Raw genomic sequence first — 16,705 nt, 5'->3', positions numbered from 1 at the left:
CCCTCTGTCCAGATTCCGAGAACGAAACGGCAGATTTGTGAACGATGAAGCGGCCGTTGTCGCAGACTGGCCGCCGCGCCCTGGGGGCCAGTGACGTCCGATCTGCGGGGGAAAAGAGAGCTGATGTTCGCGGAGATTGTAACAGGCAGCTGAGTTATAAATGTGGCCTGGCGGAGAGCAAAGAGGGCCGTGGGAATGACGTCAGGACTGATGCATGGGGGTGGCTGTATAAACGCGATAGGCCCACTCGAACAAGCCTCGCTCTCGACGCCTTTCTGCGTCGCCCGCTGCATGGCTGTTCTCACCCAGTCGCCCCTTCCTATCTCCCCTCATGCTCTTCCCTGTCCGTCTCTAGCTTCCTCGCAACCAGGCGCGACGGCGGCGATAAGCATGCGCAGCTACTTCGACGACAAGCCTCGCGTCGCCGAGACAGCACATATCGAGTAAGTCGCGCTCCCGAATAGCCTATCAGTTTCTCAATATAAGCAGGTGTACGCCGCGTAGGCAGCGTCTTCTCCCAGAGATCCCGCCACCACTCGATCCCTCGGGCTCGTCGTCGTCGGTGTACTCCAACGAGAGCGCAGACTGCCATTCCGTGCTCGAGACCGAGGACGCGCCGACGTCGTTTCTCGACACGGCTCAATACGCAGGCTACGCGCACGCCGAACCTCGTACGTGTCCCGAACCCTCCATGTGTGACGTGTGCCAATCTCGCTGCAGAGATCCTCGCGCCGTCTGCACGGGCTGCTCCCGCTCACTCATCAGGCGACCGCCCACGTTCAAAATACGATGAGCTCGTTGACGCGCTCATGCACGATCCTCCCGTACTGAGCACGCCCCCGCCCGTCCCGCCAAAGTCGGACGTCCGCAAGGCGAAATCTGTGTCCATCGTCGCGCCATCTGACGAGCCGCAGGAAGACGTCTATCCGTACTGCGACCACACTGTGTCCGAACCGGGGCACGACTTGACGTTCACCATCCCGGAGGCATCTTCCTCGGGCCGTGCTCCGCATGGAAGGACGCTGGCGAGCCAGTCGCTGTCTGAGCATACCAATCCGACACACGGCTACACCTCGCGCCTGAGCTGGGCAGATAAGGCCAGTATCCCCACCTACCGAAACTCGTTTCCGTTGGCCGGCCATCAATTGCCCTCGACGCTTACGAGCTTCCCAGCGACTCCTCAACATGGGAGGAGGAAGCTCAAGAAGTCGATCACGCGTCCGAACTCTTTGATGAATCCGTTGCCTAGCCCGTCTTCCAGCTGCACCGGAACTGGCTCGCGCATATGGCGCGCTCTGAGCCTGCATGTCCCATCTGGTCACAAGGACGAGTCTCCGCGGTCACTGAAAGCCAGCAAGTTCTTCCGCACGCGTAGTGCGGTGAGTGAAAGTGGGCACGCCGATCCTTCACGAGCCCCTAGACCCATCCCGCAGTCCCATGGTAGTGGCGGCAGCAGTTCGGGATCACAATCGCATTCCAGTTCCACTTCTCACTCGGCATGCTTGTCTTCATCTCATTTCTCGTCCGACACGACCCCGCTAACGACGCCTGACGACACTTCCCCTATCGTGTCTCCCATCGAGCCCACTATCTCCACGTGCGTTGTAGAAGAAGAGGAAGAGGACCCAAGGGCACTGACGCGTGCGACGAGCAACAGCCGCGCTCATGCGCCCCGTAAACTTAAGAAACGGCGCCCATCGCAGACGTCCGCAAGCGCCCCGGCGAGTCCAGTTGCAGCATGGGGGCTGCGACGATCCAAGACCCAGGCACGCACGCGATGTGATGCTGGTGTCAGCGGAGCAGTCCTGCCACCGATCAACCCCGAGGCGCCCTTCGGTCTCGATATCGTACGTGTGCACGGCTGTCCTTGTGGAGATCCTCGAAACTGACTCTGCTTCCGTGCTTCTATTTACGTGACCTTCTATCTGCTTACGTCAATCAGCCTGATTCCCTTACGCAGTCACCGCGTTCGCCGTCCGCGCCCAACACCCTCTCTGGACGGAAAAAGAGCTCGGCGAACGCACTCGCGCAGCTGGCCTGGACTGGGCTGTCTTCCCCCGAGCTTGCTGCACTCACATCCCGTTTGAACATCCAGAAACGTTCCCCTGAACGCGCTGCACAGCTTGCGAAACAGGAACTAGCCGTCCAGCCTGGGAGCTTCGACCCATACGGCGAGAGCCTGTATGCCAGCGGGGGGAACCCCAACTCGACCCATCTTGACAAGGTGGGAGACTTCCCTGATGGCGACGACGACGGGCACGGGGGCAGCGCGCTCGGTCACGCCATGAGCAGCACCTTTTCCTCGATGCGGAAGAAGATGACGCCAACGCGCGAGAGCATTCCTGTGCCTGCGCCAGCACCCACGCCGGAAGCTCCGGCAACGTTGTTCACATCACAAATGACAAGAGAGCTCCCTTCACATCGAGCATCCCTCGACACTCACGGACACGCCTCGCTCCCGTTTCCACGCCATACGCAACGGCCGCCGCAGACTCACACGAGCTTCCTCGACAGCGATCCCATGGCCATGCGGCGGTGGACGCTCGCGATGGCAGATGTCCCGGACGAAGTGCTCGTGCAGGAGCTTGACAAGCTCTGGAAGGAGGGGCGGTCGCGCGTTAGCACGAGCCGCACGCCCACGAGCAGTCAACAAGGACATGGGAGCGACTGTGATAGCCGTGATTGGCGCCCGTCATTCGTTTATGGCAACTCCTCGGGGTCGCCGTGGAGGGCAAGCACGCGGTTCCAGCTGGGTGGAGAGAGCGACTCGGAGGACGAGGAGGGCCTGGAAGGGACCGTGGAGGAAGCTGAGGAGGATGCGGAGGATGCGGAGGAGTGGCGCACGGCAAGACGCGCGCTGCTATGCTGCCGAGAGCTCGTGCGGACGGAGCGGAACTACCAGGCTCGACTGCGGCAGCTGCTCAACGCCCAGTCGTCGCATCCGATGTTCTCCTTGCTGCTCTCGTACGTACCTGCCCTCCTAGAGGCCTCGGACGCGTTGTTGGTGCGGCTTGTCGACGACCCGTCGGCGTGGGGCGTGAGCGCGGCCTTCATTGGCTGTGAGGAGGACCTCGAGGCCGCATTCGTTGCGTGGTGCGGAACCGTCGGCGAGTTCTTCGCAGACCCCGAGGAGAAGGACAAGCGCGGCCGCAAGCTCGCGCGCAAGGTCAACGACGTGTCGGCGAGCGCACACGGTCATGACGAGTTCGGAGTCCGGCAGAAGGGCGGGAAGGGCGCAGCGCCTGCACCTGCACCTGCACCTGCGCCGCCGCTCTCGACACGGAGTCTGAGCCAGGGCGGGCTCGGGCTCCCGAAGCCCAAGGTGCCGGAGGCACGCCGGATGTCGCTGTTCGGCATGGGCGAGAGCGGCGGTATGTTCACCGCTGCGCTGGGCACTGGGCTTGCGTTTGGTCTGTCGCCTGTGTCGCAGCCGCACGGATACGTCAAACACGGGAGCACGGCGAGCGTCGGGAAGGTGACGGGTCCCGCTGGGTCGCTCTCGCGGACGTTGAGTGCGTGGAAGCGCAAGAGCATGCCGTCGTCGCTGTACCACTTACCGTCCTCGGCTGGCACGCTGCCGTCGCCTGTCGCACCGACCGCGGAGGAGAAGAAGTTGACTGTCAGGGATCTTGCTATCCAGCCGACGCAGCGGGTGATGCGATATGTCTTGCAGTACAAGGGTGGGTTTTACAATGACTTCCCCGCAGAACTGCCATCTAATTCCCGATATCTCCTCAGATCTATTAGCGCACACACCTGTGTCCAGTCCGTCGAGAGGCCTGGTTGAACGTGCTCTCGAAAGCGCCCTTCGCATCGCGAAGAAATGCGACCGCGCCCAAGGAAACTCTGCTTTCCTGCGCCGGCCATGATCATGATTCCCTCATATGTTTAGATCGCTCGTTTTGCATATTTTGCATATCTGCCCTCCTCCCCTCCTTCACATCGTTGTGTTCTCACACTATTAACCCCTCATCCCTCAGCCGCGTTCTGTGCACATCAAAAGCAGACGGCTGAAGTGTACCAATAGGTGTACGATTATTTTGCCTACTTGCATATAAATTAAACTTCATATGGCATGGGACCCCAGATGGTCGTCATCGTCCACAATGCTTTCTTGTACGCATAGTGTTGTAACGCTCACGACCTTTCATGCGCTCTCTGTGTATTCTTATCATTAGAGTAAAATAATAGCATTCTGCATCTTCCAGCGCAGCTTCAGGGGAGCAGTTAGTTTTCGACGAGCACCTACATACTAGTACACAGTGGGTGATACTTGATACAGGTACAATCATACGAGGCAGCAAGAAGATACCTAGACATACAAGGGTGAATACGAAGCGGGTATGGTAGTACAGGTCCCAGGGGCTGACGACAAAATCTGCATCACTGAAGATTGAAGAATGCGGGCAGGCTCCGCCACAGCTCTCGCCGCTTCTTTTCTGCCATGGTTGCGATGTCTGCGACGCATGCCGCGCACGGAATATCGGTGAAGAGGGTATCAAGCCGGGAGCAGTCGTATAGGATGTCGAGGGGGTCGTCCATGGAATTTGGAGCATCCTCCTGGAAGTACTTCCAGCAATCGCCCCGGGCCTTCGCGCACGTTTTTATGCCCCGCTGACAGCGCTTGCCGAAGATGATGGTCCCGATCTCCCGCGTATACGACGCGAGCAGGCGCTGGCCGTGGACGAGGCGCATGAGGTCGCGCTTGTCGAGCAGCCGCCAGCGCGCGGTGCGCGCGCCGAAGCGCAGGTGCTTGCCGGGGTTCGCGCGGTAGGTGTCCCAGTCGGCGTCGGTGCTGAGGAGCGCGAGCTGGTAGAACGCGGCGGGGAGGATGCTGGGGATGTGGTAGTCGGACGCGATGCGGATGGCGGAGGCGGGCTCGGGGAGGCGGTCGTCGAGGTAGAGGCCGTTCACCTTGCCGGTGAACTGCTGGGAGTGCTCGGAGCGCGCGAGGATGCCCTCGGCGCGGCGCGCGTCCCACTGCGCGAGGGTCTGCGGCCAGTCGGCCTCGAGGTTCTCGACGATGCGCGTGCGGAGGGCGTCGCACTCGTACTTTGTTGCGAGCTTGAGGGTGCCCTGCACGAGCACGGGGGTGTCGGGGTTGAACCGCTTGTAGGCGGTCCCCCTGCGTGCTGCATGTGTCAGTGCCGGTGTGTCAGTGGGATGCGCGGGGGGCATGTGACGTACAGGGGGTCGTAGAGGACATGAAGGAAGCTGGCGAGATCTTCTGCGCTGTCCGGCATCTGGACATGCGGCACACCGTCATATACCTCCGCGAGCGTGTCGCGTGAGGCGGATACCCTGAGAGGTGGGATTGAGAACATGTCGGCGAGGATCGGCGAGTGCCTGCATAGGATGGATTGGTGCACGCGAAAGTAGTGGAGTTCGCGGTCCTGCGTCTGGGCGGAGAGCACGACGTTCCCGTCCTCATAATACAGCGTTGGATGATGGACCTCTCGGTGACTACCGCTGCCCATTGTGGCGGAAGGAAGGGGTGGCTGTAGCACTAGCGCAGGGGAGGTGAAGGCAGATATGCACTGAGCTAGTCTCACGACCGTTCTCCAAGGTTAGATGCAGTGGGGAAAGAAGCCTGAGTTGAACGAGATGGAGCTAGCATGGAGTAAGATGCGCGCCCACGAAGAGGCGATGGCCACCCGGTCATGGGGTGGGAGCGTTCCAATTGCAGCGCGGACCGAGTGATTGAGGCGTATGCATAGAGGTGTGAAACTTGCAGCACGGCGTACACGTTGCCATGAATTGCCAAAGTCCTCTACCAACATAGAAAACGACCGCAAGCTCAGAATCTTGAGCCGCGGATTTCAGTCGCGCATTGGTCCTCATCTCCGCTTCTCTCCAAGAGGTGTGCGGCGAGACGCGTACCACGTGACTGATTTATATGTCCCGCGCGCGTCTTGCAGTGCTTAACTGGTGTGGACGTTTCAAAAGTGTACCAAGCCTGACAGTGTTGCTCAGCCATAAGGCGTGAAGATTGTTTTATCCTCATACAAAAGCCTAAAGATGTGGATCAATCCGGTCACGATATGATTTACGGGCCTGGACAATGAGCTCGGAGTATTAGGTTTGTAGGCATGTTCGCACAACCGGTAATCCCTTGTCCCATGATACATACCATGACAGATGCATCGGTGTTAATTGCCAAAGGATACGGAGGTGACACCTGTTCTCTCTTATCTTGACGTTGACTGCAGCAATGTATGATCTTAGGACGGCGGAGACTCATTAAGGAGATACCACAACAGCACAGCACCCGATAGGTCAAAAGCAAAACGAGGGCTATAGGTTCTAGACCATCTTTCAGGTCGATGTCAATACAATCCGACCCCAGCGGCAACCTTCGACCCCATTGAATGTCAGAACGACTTCTTCATCAACCAGATCGCGCTTCGAGAGTTCTCCTTCGCTTGCTTCAACAATGCGTCCCTGTTCGAGCAACCAACGGCGCATTACTCCTGGAAGGCAACCGGTCTCCTTCCTCGGGGTGACCCAACAAGGAGGATTTCGGCGAAGGAAGGCTATATTGCGTATTGAGGTCTCCATGAGCTCATCGTCGAATGTATATAACAGAACGTCCGAATTTGATGGCGCAGGCAGAGGCGGAATTCCCATACGATCGCGAGCCATAGTGTAGTCTGGCCGATGAGTTGTCTTTGTGCGGGTAAAGAGGGACGCGTTAGACGGACAAACGTCGACGCGGATAGTCAATGGTGTCCCAACGGAATAGGAGAGAGACTGCAGTGAGGATAAAGATTCCAGAGACGTCGGGATATGCTGAGATGGTGCAGCAGGGTCAAGGAATAGCAGCGGGCCCGTAGAGGATGCGGTGACCGTAAGTACACCCCGGCGGTCCAGGAGAATGCGAAGCTAGCGGAGAGCTGAGCACTTCTCGTGAAGATAGAACAGCCTGCCTACCTTGAGGGAAGCACCACCAGGTTGACCTGAACATGCTCTGTGAACTGCCTCATCACACTTTGCCTCCAGTTCGTCGTATGTTAGACATTGCGCCTCCGGCCAGCCATGTTCTTGCACGGCCTGCGATAGCCTGTCCCGGTTGTACCTCAGCAATAAATACGGAGATATAATGCCATCATTAGCGTCCGTGTTCCATGTAACGTTACGGAGACCTGGGTCAAATCTTGTCGAGGAGAGCAGCTGGTAGTCGAGAGCCAGGTCCATACACGTGATATATGTCCCGCAGCGCCCAATGACAGCTTGAGCGCTTAGGTACTATAAGTAGATGACGACGCGGCCGCAGACCTCGGCCTCCCCTCTGCTCTGTACTCCCAGTACCCCGAGCAATATGTTCACAGTCAAGGCAACCTACCACAACGAGACGAGGAGGTTCACTTTCGGAGATACGTTTCCTACATACGAGCAGTTGTATAATCAGGTGAATACTTGGAGACATCCTCTTTCCCGCCGACATCAGTCTCACCGACCCGGCGCCTGTACAGTTGTACAAAGTCTTCCCAGTGTCCCATTCCTTTTATCTGTCCAAGTTATTATTCTCGCCTAATTCTTCAGCGGCCGCACGCCGCATCTTGATTGGCATGGAAGCCCACTCCGCGGAGGAATACAATGAGCATATAGCCCCCTATCAAGGTCGTACCTGGCCCGGGGCGATTCTCAAGTTCTCTGTGGTGGACGAGACCCCCCACAAGTCACCCCGCGCAAGCTCGAGCAATCGTACTAGCATGATCTCCACCTCCAGCCTCGACAGTGCCTGCACGGGTACCGAGGGCGCTAGTCAGAGTTCGGCGACCGTCGTCGACTGGACTGCGGCCAGCATCCGCAGAAGGAAAGGCGACGAGCGTCGGTTGATCATTGACCGCCTGCGCGAACGGACGACGACACGTTCTACCGTCGGTCCCCTCTCACCGTCTTCTCCTTCGGGGCCGCCCTCCCCCGGTGCCTCCCCCACAATAACAATATTGCCACCCAGTCCACCTCAATCTCAGCCGACGCCAAGACCATTACCTCCGAGGCCCGACAGGACCGACTCGCCTGCGACCGGGAGTAGCGTCAGGACTGTCAGGCCTTCTCTGTTCGATCTGTTATCTGAGGAGCCCTCGACCGTCGCTAGTGCGTCCACGGACAAGCCGCCGACGCGGTCTATCTTCGACGTATTCCAGACGGAAATGAATGCTACTGATGCCTCGAATTCTTCGACTCTGCCAAACACACAACGCAGTCAGTCCACTCGTGTTCAAGACTTCACAGCGGCACAATCTGGAAATGACAATGAGCCGTTGTTTGTCATTCCCCCTCCGCCTGTGATGTGCCCCGTACACTGGTCCAACGTGCAGTCCGCACGGTCCTCTCTTGTGATTCCGCCGCCGCCTGTGCTTTACCCGACTGCATCAAGCAACACATCTGCTGTGACCCCACTGGTGCCTACGAACAACAGAGACGATATCGTGATGGACTCTCCCTCGAGCGAGTTGGGCCCAGGCACCCTTCAAGCATCTCGGTCTGATGGGGCGCAGCACCCCGAGTCATCGCGGCAGTCCGCGCAGCATCAAGCTTCGGGCCCCGGGGGCACACGCAATCCCGTCGCTACGCTGCAGGCAACTCCTGCCAACGTTTCTTCGCAAGGTCATTCGGTCAATTGCTGTTCGGTGTCGCGGACCAAGGCTGAGATCGAAACGATTATCGATAACGTCATGGTCAATATTGAGCGTACAATGAAGAGGTCCTTTGGAGATGGGTGGGAGTATCGCAGGCCGTCCGCGCACGGACCTGGCTGCGGCCGAGCAAATTCGAGCTCTTGCGGCCCACGGCGCAGCCAGGGAAATGATACGTCTGTTCTGCATGCTCGTACTTCAATAGCCCCCGGCTACCATCGGCATAATGACCTCTCTATGCCCCCCTCACCTGGTAAGACGTGGGCAAGTGGGCAGTCCGACTTTGGTTGGGGCTCACCACAAGTGAGGTCGCCTTTCCCTCAGCCCCCGTGCTCTCTCTTTGTACCTCCGCCGCCTCAATTCCAGATTCCTCCAGAGGGCTTTATGCCCTATATGCCACCTCCGCATTTCGCAGTCCCACCACCGCCTCCCCTGCCGTCGTTTGTGTCTCCCGCGCCCGGTTGGACTACCTCGTGGACTCCCCAGCGTGGTCAGTCGATGGAGAATCACGCCTTTGTGTCTTCTCCCGCAATCATCCACAGGGGTATTACATGTGATGGATGCGAGAAACTTGATTTGACAGGGGTCAGGTTCAAATGTTTGGACTGTCGCGGTTGGTTCTTTCCTATTTGAATATCTGTATACGATCGTCTGACGGGTTTCAACCAGATTTTGATCTGTGCAGCGCTTGCATTGCTCGCCCTGGGGTTTTGGAACAACATTCGACAAATCATTCCTTCCTCCCGATTCTCAGTGGCAATGATTATAAGCAGATGACGCATATGGGTATCACTTGCGACGGTTGTAACAAACGTCGTTTCCCAGGAGTAAGATTCAAGTGTCTTGAGTGTGATGGTACGTGATTGTCATCGCGACGGACGTGGTGGACCTATTCTCAACCTTGGTGTGACAGATTTTGACTACTGTTCGTCATGCATCTGCAAGTCTCGTGCATACGAGGTGCATGATCCTACGCATCACTTCTTCCCTATTTCCAGACCAGGGTCTATCGACGCCTACTACCGTGCCCGCCAGCGCCTGGTGAATGCTCGCTTGTCCGAAACGCAGGCTCAATCCACATCTGCAAGTCCTCCGCGAGAACCTATGTCTCCCATACGCGTTCCCACCGGACAGACAAGCGGGGATCTTCCAGTTCATCGCAACGTATTCTGCGATAACTGTCATGACCAGGTTGTCGGGATTAGACACAAGTGTCTGGATTGTCCCGACTATGACCTGTGCAGTTCGTGCATCGCACAGCCCGGTCTGCTCGCTACGCATGGTCCTCGACACCAATTCTTCGAGATCGACCGCCCGGGTGAAGTGATTGTGCACACCGTCTTTTCTGATAACGACGAGGTCGGCGCCCCTCGTTCCCCGTCTCCTGTAGAGTCTATGGAGCCTGTGGTTATACGGGCTCCCTCGCCAATCATTCACCAAGCCAAATGCAACCTTTGCGACTCGAGGATCCAGGGAGACCGCTACGTATGGCTGAATTAACCAACTACTACCTGCCGTTACTAATCCAACCCTGTCTACAGAAATGCATGAACTGCCCTGACTTCGACACGTGCTCCTCGTGTTTCCAGTGAGTATACATAGCGTATGTGAAGCGTATCTCACATTTTAGTAGAATTACTGCAGAGCAACACCCTGACCACGGCTTTGTGAAGATCGAAAGACCTGACAATCTCATAGTTAGTGTTTATGATGCCTCATATGATCCTGATCTGAGGCCGGTCCCTTTATCATTCCAGGTCCGCAACGCACTGGGTTCGAATGTAATTCATGGCGCTGTTTGCAATGTTTGCCGGAATCAGATCGTTGGCATCCGTTACAAGGTATGTCATCGTCCGACTCCCACAGAACTAAATTATAGTGATCGTTTACGTTATACAGTGCATGCATTCTTCTTGTCTGGACTTCGACCTCTGTCAATCCTGTGAGGCCCTTCCATTCCCCGTGCATCCGCCTGCACATCCGTTCCTGAAGATGAGAAAGCCGGACGCTACAATCCCCGCTGTCCGGAGACCGGAAGCTGCGCAGCCGGCTATGCATGACCTGTTGGACCAGCTCGAGCGTACGATGCCATCCGAGTCGGGGCGAGAATGTAGTTTGGTGGAAGAACTCATGGCGACTGAGGAATGCCGCAGGAATCCCGTAACCATCCAAGCTTACTCGAGCAACAAGCCTGATGTCGCGGATAGTACATGGATGAACACCTCAACCTCACTCATTCCGGAGGACGTCGAAAGCCATGAACGTTCGGAGGGTGTGTCGGACGAGTCGATAACACGTACTTCAAGCCTGGCCCCCACCGCGATAGACTTTCCTACCAGTTTCCCAGATCTCACTCCGTTGGAATCATTGAACAACAACCACTGGGACGAAGGGGTACGGCCTACATCTCTGCTGGGAAATGTGGCCATTGCGGATTCCACGCTTCTTGGACGATTGGTGAACGACGTTATCTCTACTCCTACCGCAGAACCGGAGGTTGTGGCATCATCACCTCTGACCGTTCCTATGGCGCTGGAACAATCGGTGTCTCCCGTCGGGCAGCCGCACGTCACAGAGGCTGAGGAGCGTCTAATTGATTACGGCGAGACGAATACTGAGAAGGATCAACGCATCGAGGGGGAGTCCACGCTTGGAGGACTAACGACACCATCTACTACCTCCTCCACTTCCATTCCCCGGCTTGGACCTGTGAATAACGAATGGCGCGAACTCTGGCCAGAGCTGACGTCTATGCTGAAACATCTCCTCCAGCCGACCACGCCTACTGGAACACCGAATGCCGCTATGACTGTGGAGGAGGAAATGATGCCGGGTGCGATGATTGTTGAGCAGCCCAAGGCCGCCGAGGAGCAAGATATTTCCAAGGCCGTCGAGGAGTCGCCTCTGGTTGGCGAGCCGCTCTTGTGTAGGCCCCTCGGGGCCCGCGTCGGGGAAAGGCCTCTGCACGCTGTGTTCGACGAAACGGTCTATCGTAGCTCGTCCAACACTGTCCCGGTCAGCGAACAGTCCAGGAACTCGATTTTCAGCGTGGTCTCGAGCACGACGCTGCCAGCAAGGGAGCCCTCTCCTGAGCCAGTTCCGCAGCCGCTGCTCGCTAGTTTTGTGTCAGACAACAACATTCCCGACGGCCAGATTTTTCCGCCTGGAGCCGAGTTCGTCAAGGCGTGGAAGATGCTCAACAATGGCAGGACGGAGTGGCCGGAGTCCACGGAACTGGTGTACGTAGCTGGCGATCGGCTGGCGCCGTATGAGGCCGCATCGCGTCGGGCTCATGTGGGCACTGTGAAAGCTGGTGTGGAGGTCGAGATCGTGGCTGGCGAAATGAAGGTATGCGTGCTTAGCCAATGATGAACATAAGTTTGTTGATTGCTTTCCCCAGGCTCCTGAGATTCCGGGACGATATGTGAGCTACTGGCGGCTCAGTGATGGTGAAGGCAACCAGTTTGGACATAGCATTTGGGTTGAGTAAGTCATCTTTATTATTGAGCATTCGTTGTGTTTGCTGATTCTCGGACAGCATAACCGTCGCTGAGATGACGAGGGCAATGTCTGCGCTGTCGAATGACGATCACTCACTGGCGTCCTCGTCTATCATCATGCCGCAGCCTGCGGAGGGTGCGAGCGCCGGACTACCCACCGTAGTTGACGAGCACTTCGCCACTGCTGATTCTGCGCCTACTGTGTCAGCTACCCTGCCCTCCAGCCCGCCGTCGGAGGATGGCTCGTTTGACTCGTCAATCTCTCTAGTGGACGCACCGGATTCACCCTTGTCTGACGACGAGGAGGAAATGTATGAAGACAGCAGATCGCACATGGTGGCCGCGCCCAATGCCCGTGTCCAGGATCCTGATTACGTGCTCCTGTACGACAGCGCCTCGTCCGAAGACGATTGAAGTGAAACGGAATAGCATTCATTGGTGACACTGTATATCATCGAACCTCTCGCTCCTTCACTATTTCTTATCTTGGTCGCAGTAAACGCGCATGCCTGATGTATATTAGAATTGGATGCTCAAATGGATGTGCGTACATTTGTCGGTTACCATATACGGCGTGACGACCTGGTGTAACGCGCGGCCTGGTATATGGCGCGTGACTGCACGCGTCTGCTTGCGATCATGACGCGTCCCAATCCCCACGCGCGCTACCGTTTCCCAGTCGTCTTTCTCTAGTTCTCTTTCCTCCTGTCCTCGTTTTTGTTCAGAAACGTCCCGAGAGGACCTTTTTACTACCGTTTGCTGCAATAGCACGTTCTGATCTACCCATCGAAGGGACGAGGGTTCGGCTCTTTACGTATATCGTGCTGTGTGCACGCCTTGCATGACATAACTTGGACATAACCTTCCGCCTGCTGGACTACTGCTCGCCTCAGATATACCGACGTTCCCTCGCTCGACTACTCCGTAAATCTTCCCCAGAAAACATCTTGCAGGATGGCTTCCATGACAGTCCAGCAAGACGCAGCCGACTTCGACCTCTCCGTGCGGTTCAGAATTGACAACCTGCGGGAACTCTTGACTGACTCTGCCGAGACTGAGGGAGTCGAAGTTGAGCCTCGCATGAGCAACGCCTTCTGGCCAGGCTTCATGTTCAAGGTTTCGCGGGCAATCGAAGGCAAGCAAAGAAAATGTAGACTGTCCTTGTATATGCTCCCTGGAGACTATTCCACACCAACCATCGCAGTCTATGCCTCTGTCTCTGTTCAGTCCCTCTTAGGAAATCACACGTACTCAACAAAAGCACTAAAACGTCAGGCCACATTTGACCACGGTCGGACGACCATCGGCACACTGTTGTCGCAAAAGATGTACGAAGCATCATACACCATGCAGCGTGAGAACGCAGCCATCGTCCTCGTCACCCTACGCTCTTCTAATGCGCCGACTCCCCGCTCGAGCCCAACTCTCAACCTCATACATCGCGTCCTCACGGCACGTCCCATATCCAATACCCGATTCATAGTCTTCCGTAGACGTGATTCTACCGGTCGCTTAAGCTGCCCACGTGCGTTCTATGCGAACATGAAAGACCTCGCGTCCCATTACGAGCGATGTGAGGACCGTGAGTGCACCCACGCGATTCTTTTTTTTTTGTCAGCCGCTAATTACCTCGAGAATAGTACTCAACATAGAAAATAGCATTGAGGGATTTGAACTACCCGTTGGAGCTAGCTTGGATGATTATAGCCTTACATGCGACCAACACGATTATGACAGCGACTTTGAGCGAGACGAGGAGGAAGATGACGAGGACGACGATATTGTCGTTGTCCAAAGCGAGAACTGCCGCCAACGTGCGAGGCGTCCGCTTCCAGGAGGCACTCCTGCCGACTCGATGATAGCAGATGACAGTGTCACCCTCGAGAGCATACAGGCTGAGGTTGAAGGTACTAATCTTCTTTTAGCTGGACTTCCGCTGCTGAGACCGTAAGAATAGCTTCCATGCAATCATCAACCGACTCTTTCGATATCATCAATCCGAGAGAAGGCGTAGATTTGTATTCTCCTTCAGGTTTGTGCTGCCCTCTTTTTTCGTTCATCGGCCTAACCGGACAATGTAGAATTCGAGGGAACGACGATTGTCCTCCTCGGTGCTGCAGCTCGCACGTAAGTCCATACGTTGCTTATTGGTGTTCGTCTGACAGGGTAGCCCATAGCTGGGAGGCGTTGCTGTATTACCTATATACGGGATTCATCGACTTTGCACCGCTGACATCACTGAATCCAAAGGGTCAAGATGAATTCCTTGCCCGATACCGTAGCGGCAATCCTCACCGTCCACTGCCACCCTCGTGCCGCTCGATATACCGCCTCGCACACATGGTCTGTTTTCTAAGTACTTCACTAGTCCGCCTACTCACTGAGTGCTGTAGCTCGAGCTCGACGGATTGAGGAAGCTTGCGCTGGAGTATCTAGAGTCGCAGCTGACGCCTGAGACACTACTCACGGAGGTGTTCAGCGAGTTCACCACGAGGTAGGCAATCTACATGTACATTCCCAAAATGACGTTTTGACGGATGCGACGATACAGGTACGACGAAGTCAAGGAGATGGAGCTCGCTCTGGTAGTTAGATATTGGCACGCGCTGAAGGCGTCGTCTGCCTTCAAGAACAAAATGGTGGAGGTGACAAGCGGGAGTGTCCCGCACGCTGCCGACATCATCTCAGAGATCATGATGCGGGTCTCTGCACAAAAGGCCTGACCGGCCAACGCCCTGCGACATTTTTTCTTGTTCTGCTTGATTCTTACGGATGGATTTCATGTTTATGTGCCTCGCATGTCGTGCTTGCTTTCGATCGGATGAATAACTTATTTGATGCGTGACTACGCCGACAGGCAGTTGATCCGCTGCTGGCTATCTCACTTGGATTGTCGCTGGTCTTCTATCTTCGTAATCAGGTGGAAGAATGTCTGGAACTCCATCGTCAGAGAATGCAATCCCTCCATCAACGTCACGAGAGGTAGATGGGGACGTGGATATGTTGATCTCGGACGCTGCTGTTGCATTGCTCGTCAGCCCCACGAGACCCTTTAAAAAGGACGACAAAGTCTCACCGCTGAGTCCCTCCTTCTCACTTGTTCCGCCGTGCAGTAGAGAATCATGCGACTGATCATGAGAGGTGAATGGGCCCCTGTCAAAGCTCAGCGGAGGGGGTGTGATGGCAGAATGTCCTTCTGGAATCTGCGGGCTGGCCCCAAGCAAATGCGCTGCTACTTCCAATCCTCCTGCTCCCTCTCTTCTGGGTTGGCTCATTTCTATGACGGATAGCTATGAGTTGGCAGTACCCCTGCCACACAAGGCTTACATACCGTTATTCGGCAGCGTGCCCGCATGCAGAAAAGGTCGCGTCTGCAGTCGACGTCGCCGGCAGCGTACGATAAAGAAGGCGGCAATGACACCTATGATCACAGCCGCGAGTCCCACTACGAGTCCCGCAACCCATGCCAAATTCCGGGCTGGTTTGTTTCCGTCAGCATTGGCGACTGCGGGCGTCTTCGATGCAGAAGGATCCGAGCTAGCGCTTGCGCTGCTTGAGATGGCGCTCGCACTGCTTGAGATGGTGTTCGTGCTGCCTGAGGTGATGCTTGTGCTGCTTGGGATGAGGCTCGTGCTACTTGATATAATACTCGCCGAAGATGACACTGAAATGGGCAAGACAGACGAGGTCCCAGTCGAGCTGCTCCCTGTGAGGCAAGAATCATCCTGCCCAGGTACCACCATGTACTCAGCTATAAACACGTCAGCCTACGCAGAAGCATCGATCTGTAAGGCGACCACACGTACCAGATGAATAAATATAATATAGGTTGGCAGTCTGCACGTATGTGAAACTGACGTTTTGACCTGTAGACGCAATTGATATGAGTCACGCAGAGACGAACTTGCGCTACGTACCAACTGGCAGGTTCACTGTCCAAAGTATAAAACTGCTGTTGATTATCCCGAAGTCGTGCAAAGTCGGATCACCCGGTGAGTCCTCAGCATTGGGCGCCGCCCAGAGATGCTACAAGGCCTATTAGTTGGGATAACAAGCATAGCATGCTGCAGCCTTGGGACGAGGGAAGTCGTACATACAATTGGAGGCTACATGCCGGATGTGTCATGCACCAATATATGCAGTGGTGATTTGCCACATACCTCTTCTGTCCAGATGAGGTCCGTCGGCAAACATTGCTGTAGAGTCGTGCCCCCGGGCGAAATTGTGAAGGAAGCGCGAACACGGGGAACGAGCAGAATGGGAAGCCAACCAAGACACAAAAGTCTAGCAGAGGGCGGATGCATGATCATCCTTGGGATGTATTGCAGTCGCCAGCCGAGAGAGAAGACCTGGCAAGTCGTTCAGTGAAATGTAAAGACAGAGGTTCACTTGAGCAGGTCACATACGGTCAATGAAGGAGAGAGCTGCAAGTATTTAATGAGCAACGGTAATCACGGATTGCGATGTGAGAAGTGCCCGTTGCTATCCCATATCTATCATGACACGAGGCATGGGAGGCGAGTAGTGTGATTGATTCGTTAAGAAGAATCAAAATTGGGAATT

The 16,705-nt window shown here is 56.0% G+C and overlaps 6 protein-coding genes across 6 annotated transcripts; 3 read left to right on the top strand and 3 right to left on the bottom strand.

Annotated features, from left to right (window-relative positions):
- Positions 1-291: 291 nt before the first annotated feature.
- POSPLADRAFT_1127000 (hypothetical protein) lies at positions 292-3,869 on the top strand (the record flags this gene model as incomplete). The annotated part of the gene is made up of 5 exons (XM_024483577.1): positions 292-443; positions 490-671; positions 721-1,379; positions 2,492-3,680; positions 3,739-3,869. The coding sequence occupies 5 exons, from the start codon at positions 292-294 to the stop codon at positions 3,867-3,869; spliced, it is 2,313 nt and encodes a 770-aa protein (XP_024343852.1).
- Positions 3,870-4,216: 347 nt separating this feature from the next.
- On the bottom strand, positions 4,217-5,477 carry POSPLADRAFT_1175792 (hypothetical protein; the record flags this gene model as incomplete). The annotated part of the gene is made up of 2 exons (XM_024488379.1): positions 4,217-5,125; positions 5,188-5,477. 2 exons carry the CDS (start codon positions 5,475-5,477, stop codon positions 4,384-4,386), a joined length of 1,032 nt encoding a protein of 343 aa, XP_024343851.1. The 3' UTR covers positions 4,217-4,383.
- An 838-nt stretch (positions 5,478-6,315) lies between these two features.
- Positions 6,316-6,699, bottom strand: POSPLADRAFT_1127868 (hypothetical protein; the record flags this gene model as incomplete). The annotated part of the gene is made up of 1 exon (XM_024483673.1): positions 6,316-6,699. A coding segment is annotated over one exon (384 nt), but the record flags the coding sequence as incomplete, so codon positions are not given.
- An 869-nt stretch (positions 6,700-7,568) lies between these two features.
- POSPLADRAFT_1072163 (hypothetical protein) lies at positions 7,569-12,708 on the top strand (the record flags this gene model as incomplete). Its single annotated transcript, XM_024482494.1, has 8 exons — positions 7,569-9,132; positions 9,556-10,127; positions 10,184-10,230; positions 10,276-10,339; positions 10,400-10,483; positions 10,542-11,990; positions 12,043-12,128; positions 12,181-12,708. The coding sequence occupies 8 exons, from the start codon at positions 7,569-7,571 to the stop codon at positions 12,554-12,556; spliced, it is 4,242 nt and encodes a 1,413-aa protein (XP_024343849.1). The 3' UTR covers positions 12,557-12,708.
- Positions 12,709-13,096: 388 nt separating this feature from the next.
- On the top strand, positions 13,097-14,865 carry POSPLADRAFT_1051210 (hypothetical protein; the record flags this gene model as incomplete). Its single annotated transcript, XM_024480134.1, has 7 exons — positions 13,097-13,724; positions 13,783-14,049; positions 14,100-14,174; positions 14,224-14,269; positions 14,320-14,485; positions 14,536-14,636; positions 14,694-14,865. 7 exons carry the CDS (start codon positions 13,097-13,099, stop codon positions 14,863-14,865), a joined length of 1,455 nt encoding a protein of 484 aa, XP_024343848.1.
- A 153-nt stretch (positions 14,866-15,018) lies between these two features.
- On the bottom strand, positions 15,019-16,452 carry POSPLADRAFT_1063905 (hypothetical protein; the record flags this gene model as incomplete). Its single annotated transcript, XM_024481739.1, has 7 exons — positions 15,019-15,419; positions 15,474-15,513; positions 15,541-15,893; positions 15,949-16,008; positions 16,060-16,168; positions 16,240-16,248; positions 16,303-16,452. 7 exons carry the CDS (start codon positions 16,450-16,452, stop codon positions 15,019-15,021), a joined length of 1,122 nt encoding a protein of 373 aa, XP_024343847.1.
- Positions 16,453-16,705: the final 253 nt, after the last annotated feature.

Source organism: Postia placenta (genome assembly GCF_002117355.1).
Source record: "Postia placenta MAD-698-R-SB12 unplaced genomic scaffold POSPLAscaffold_1, whole genome shotgun sequence".
In the NCBI taxonomy this organism is placed as follows: Eukaryota; Fungi; Basidiomycota; class Agaricomycetes; order Polyporales; family Adustoporiaceae; genus Rhodonia; species Rhodonia placenta.
Note: the sequence above shows the minus strand (reverse complement) of the source record. Positions and strands in the feature narration are given on the sequence as shown.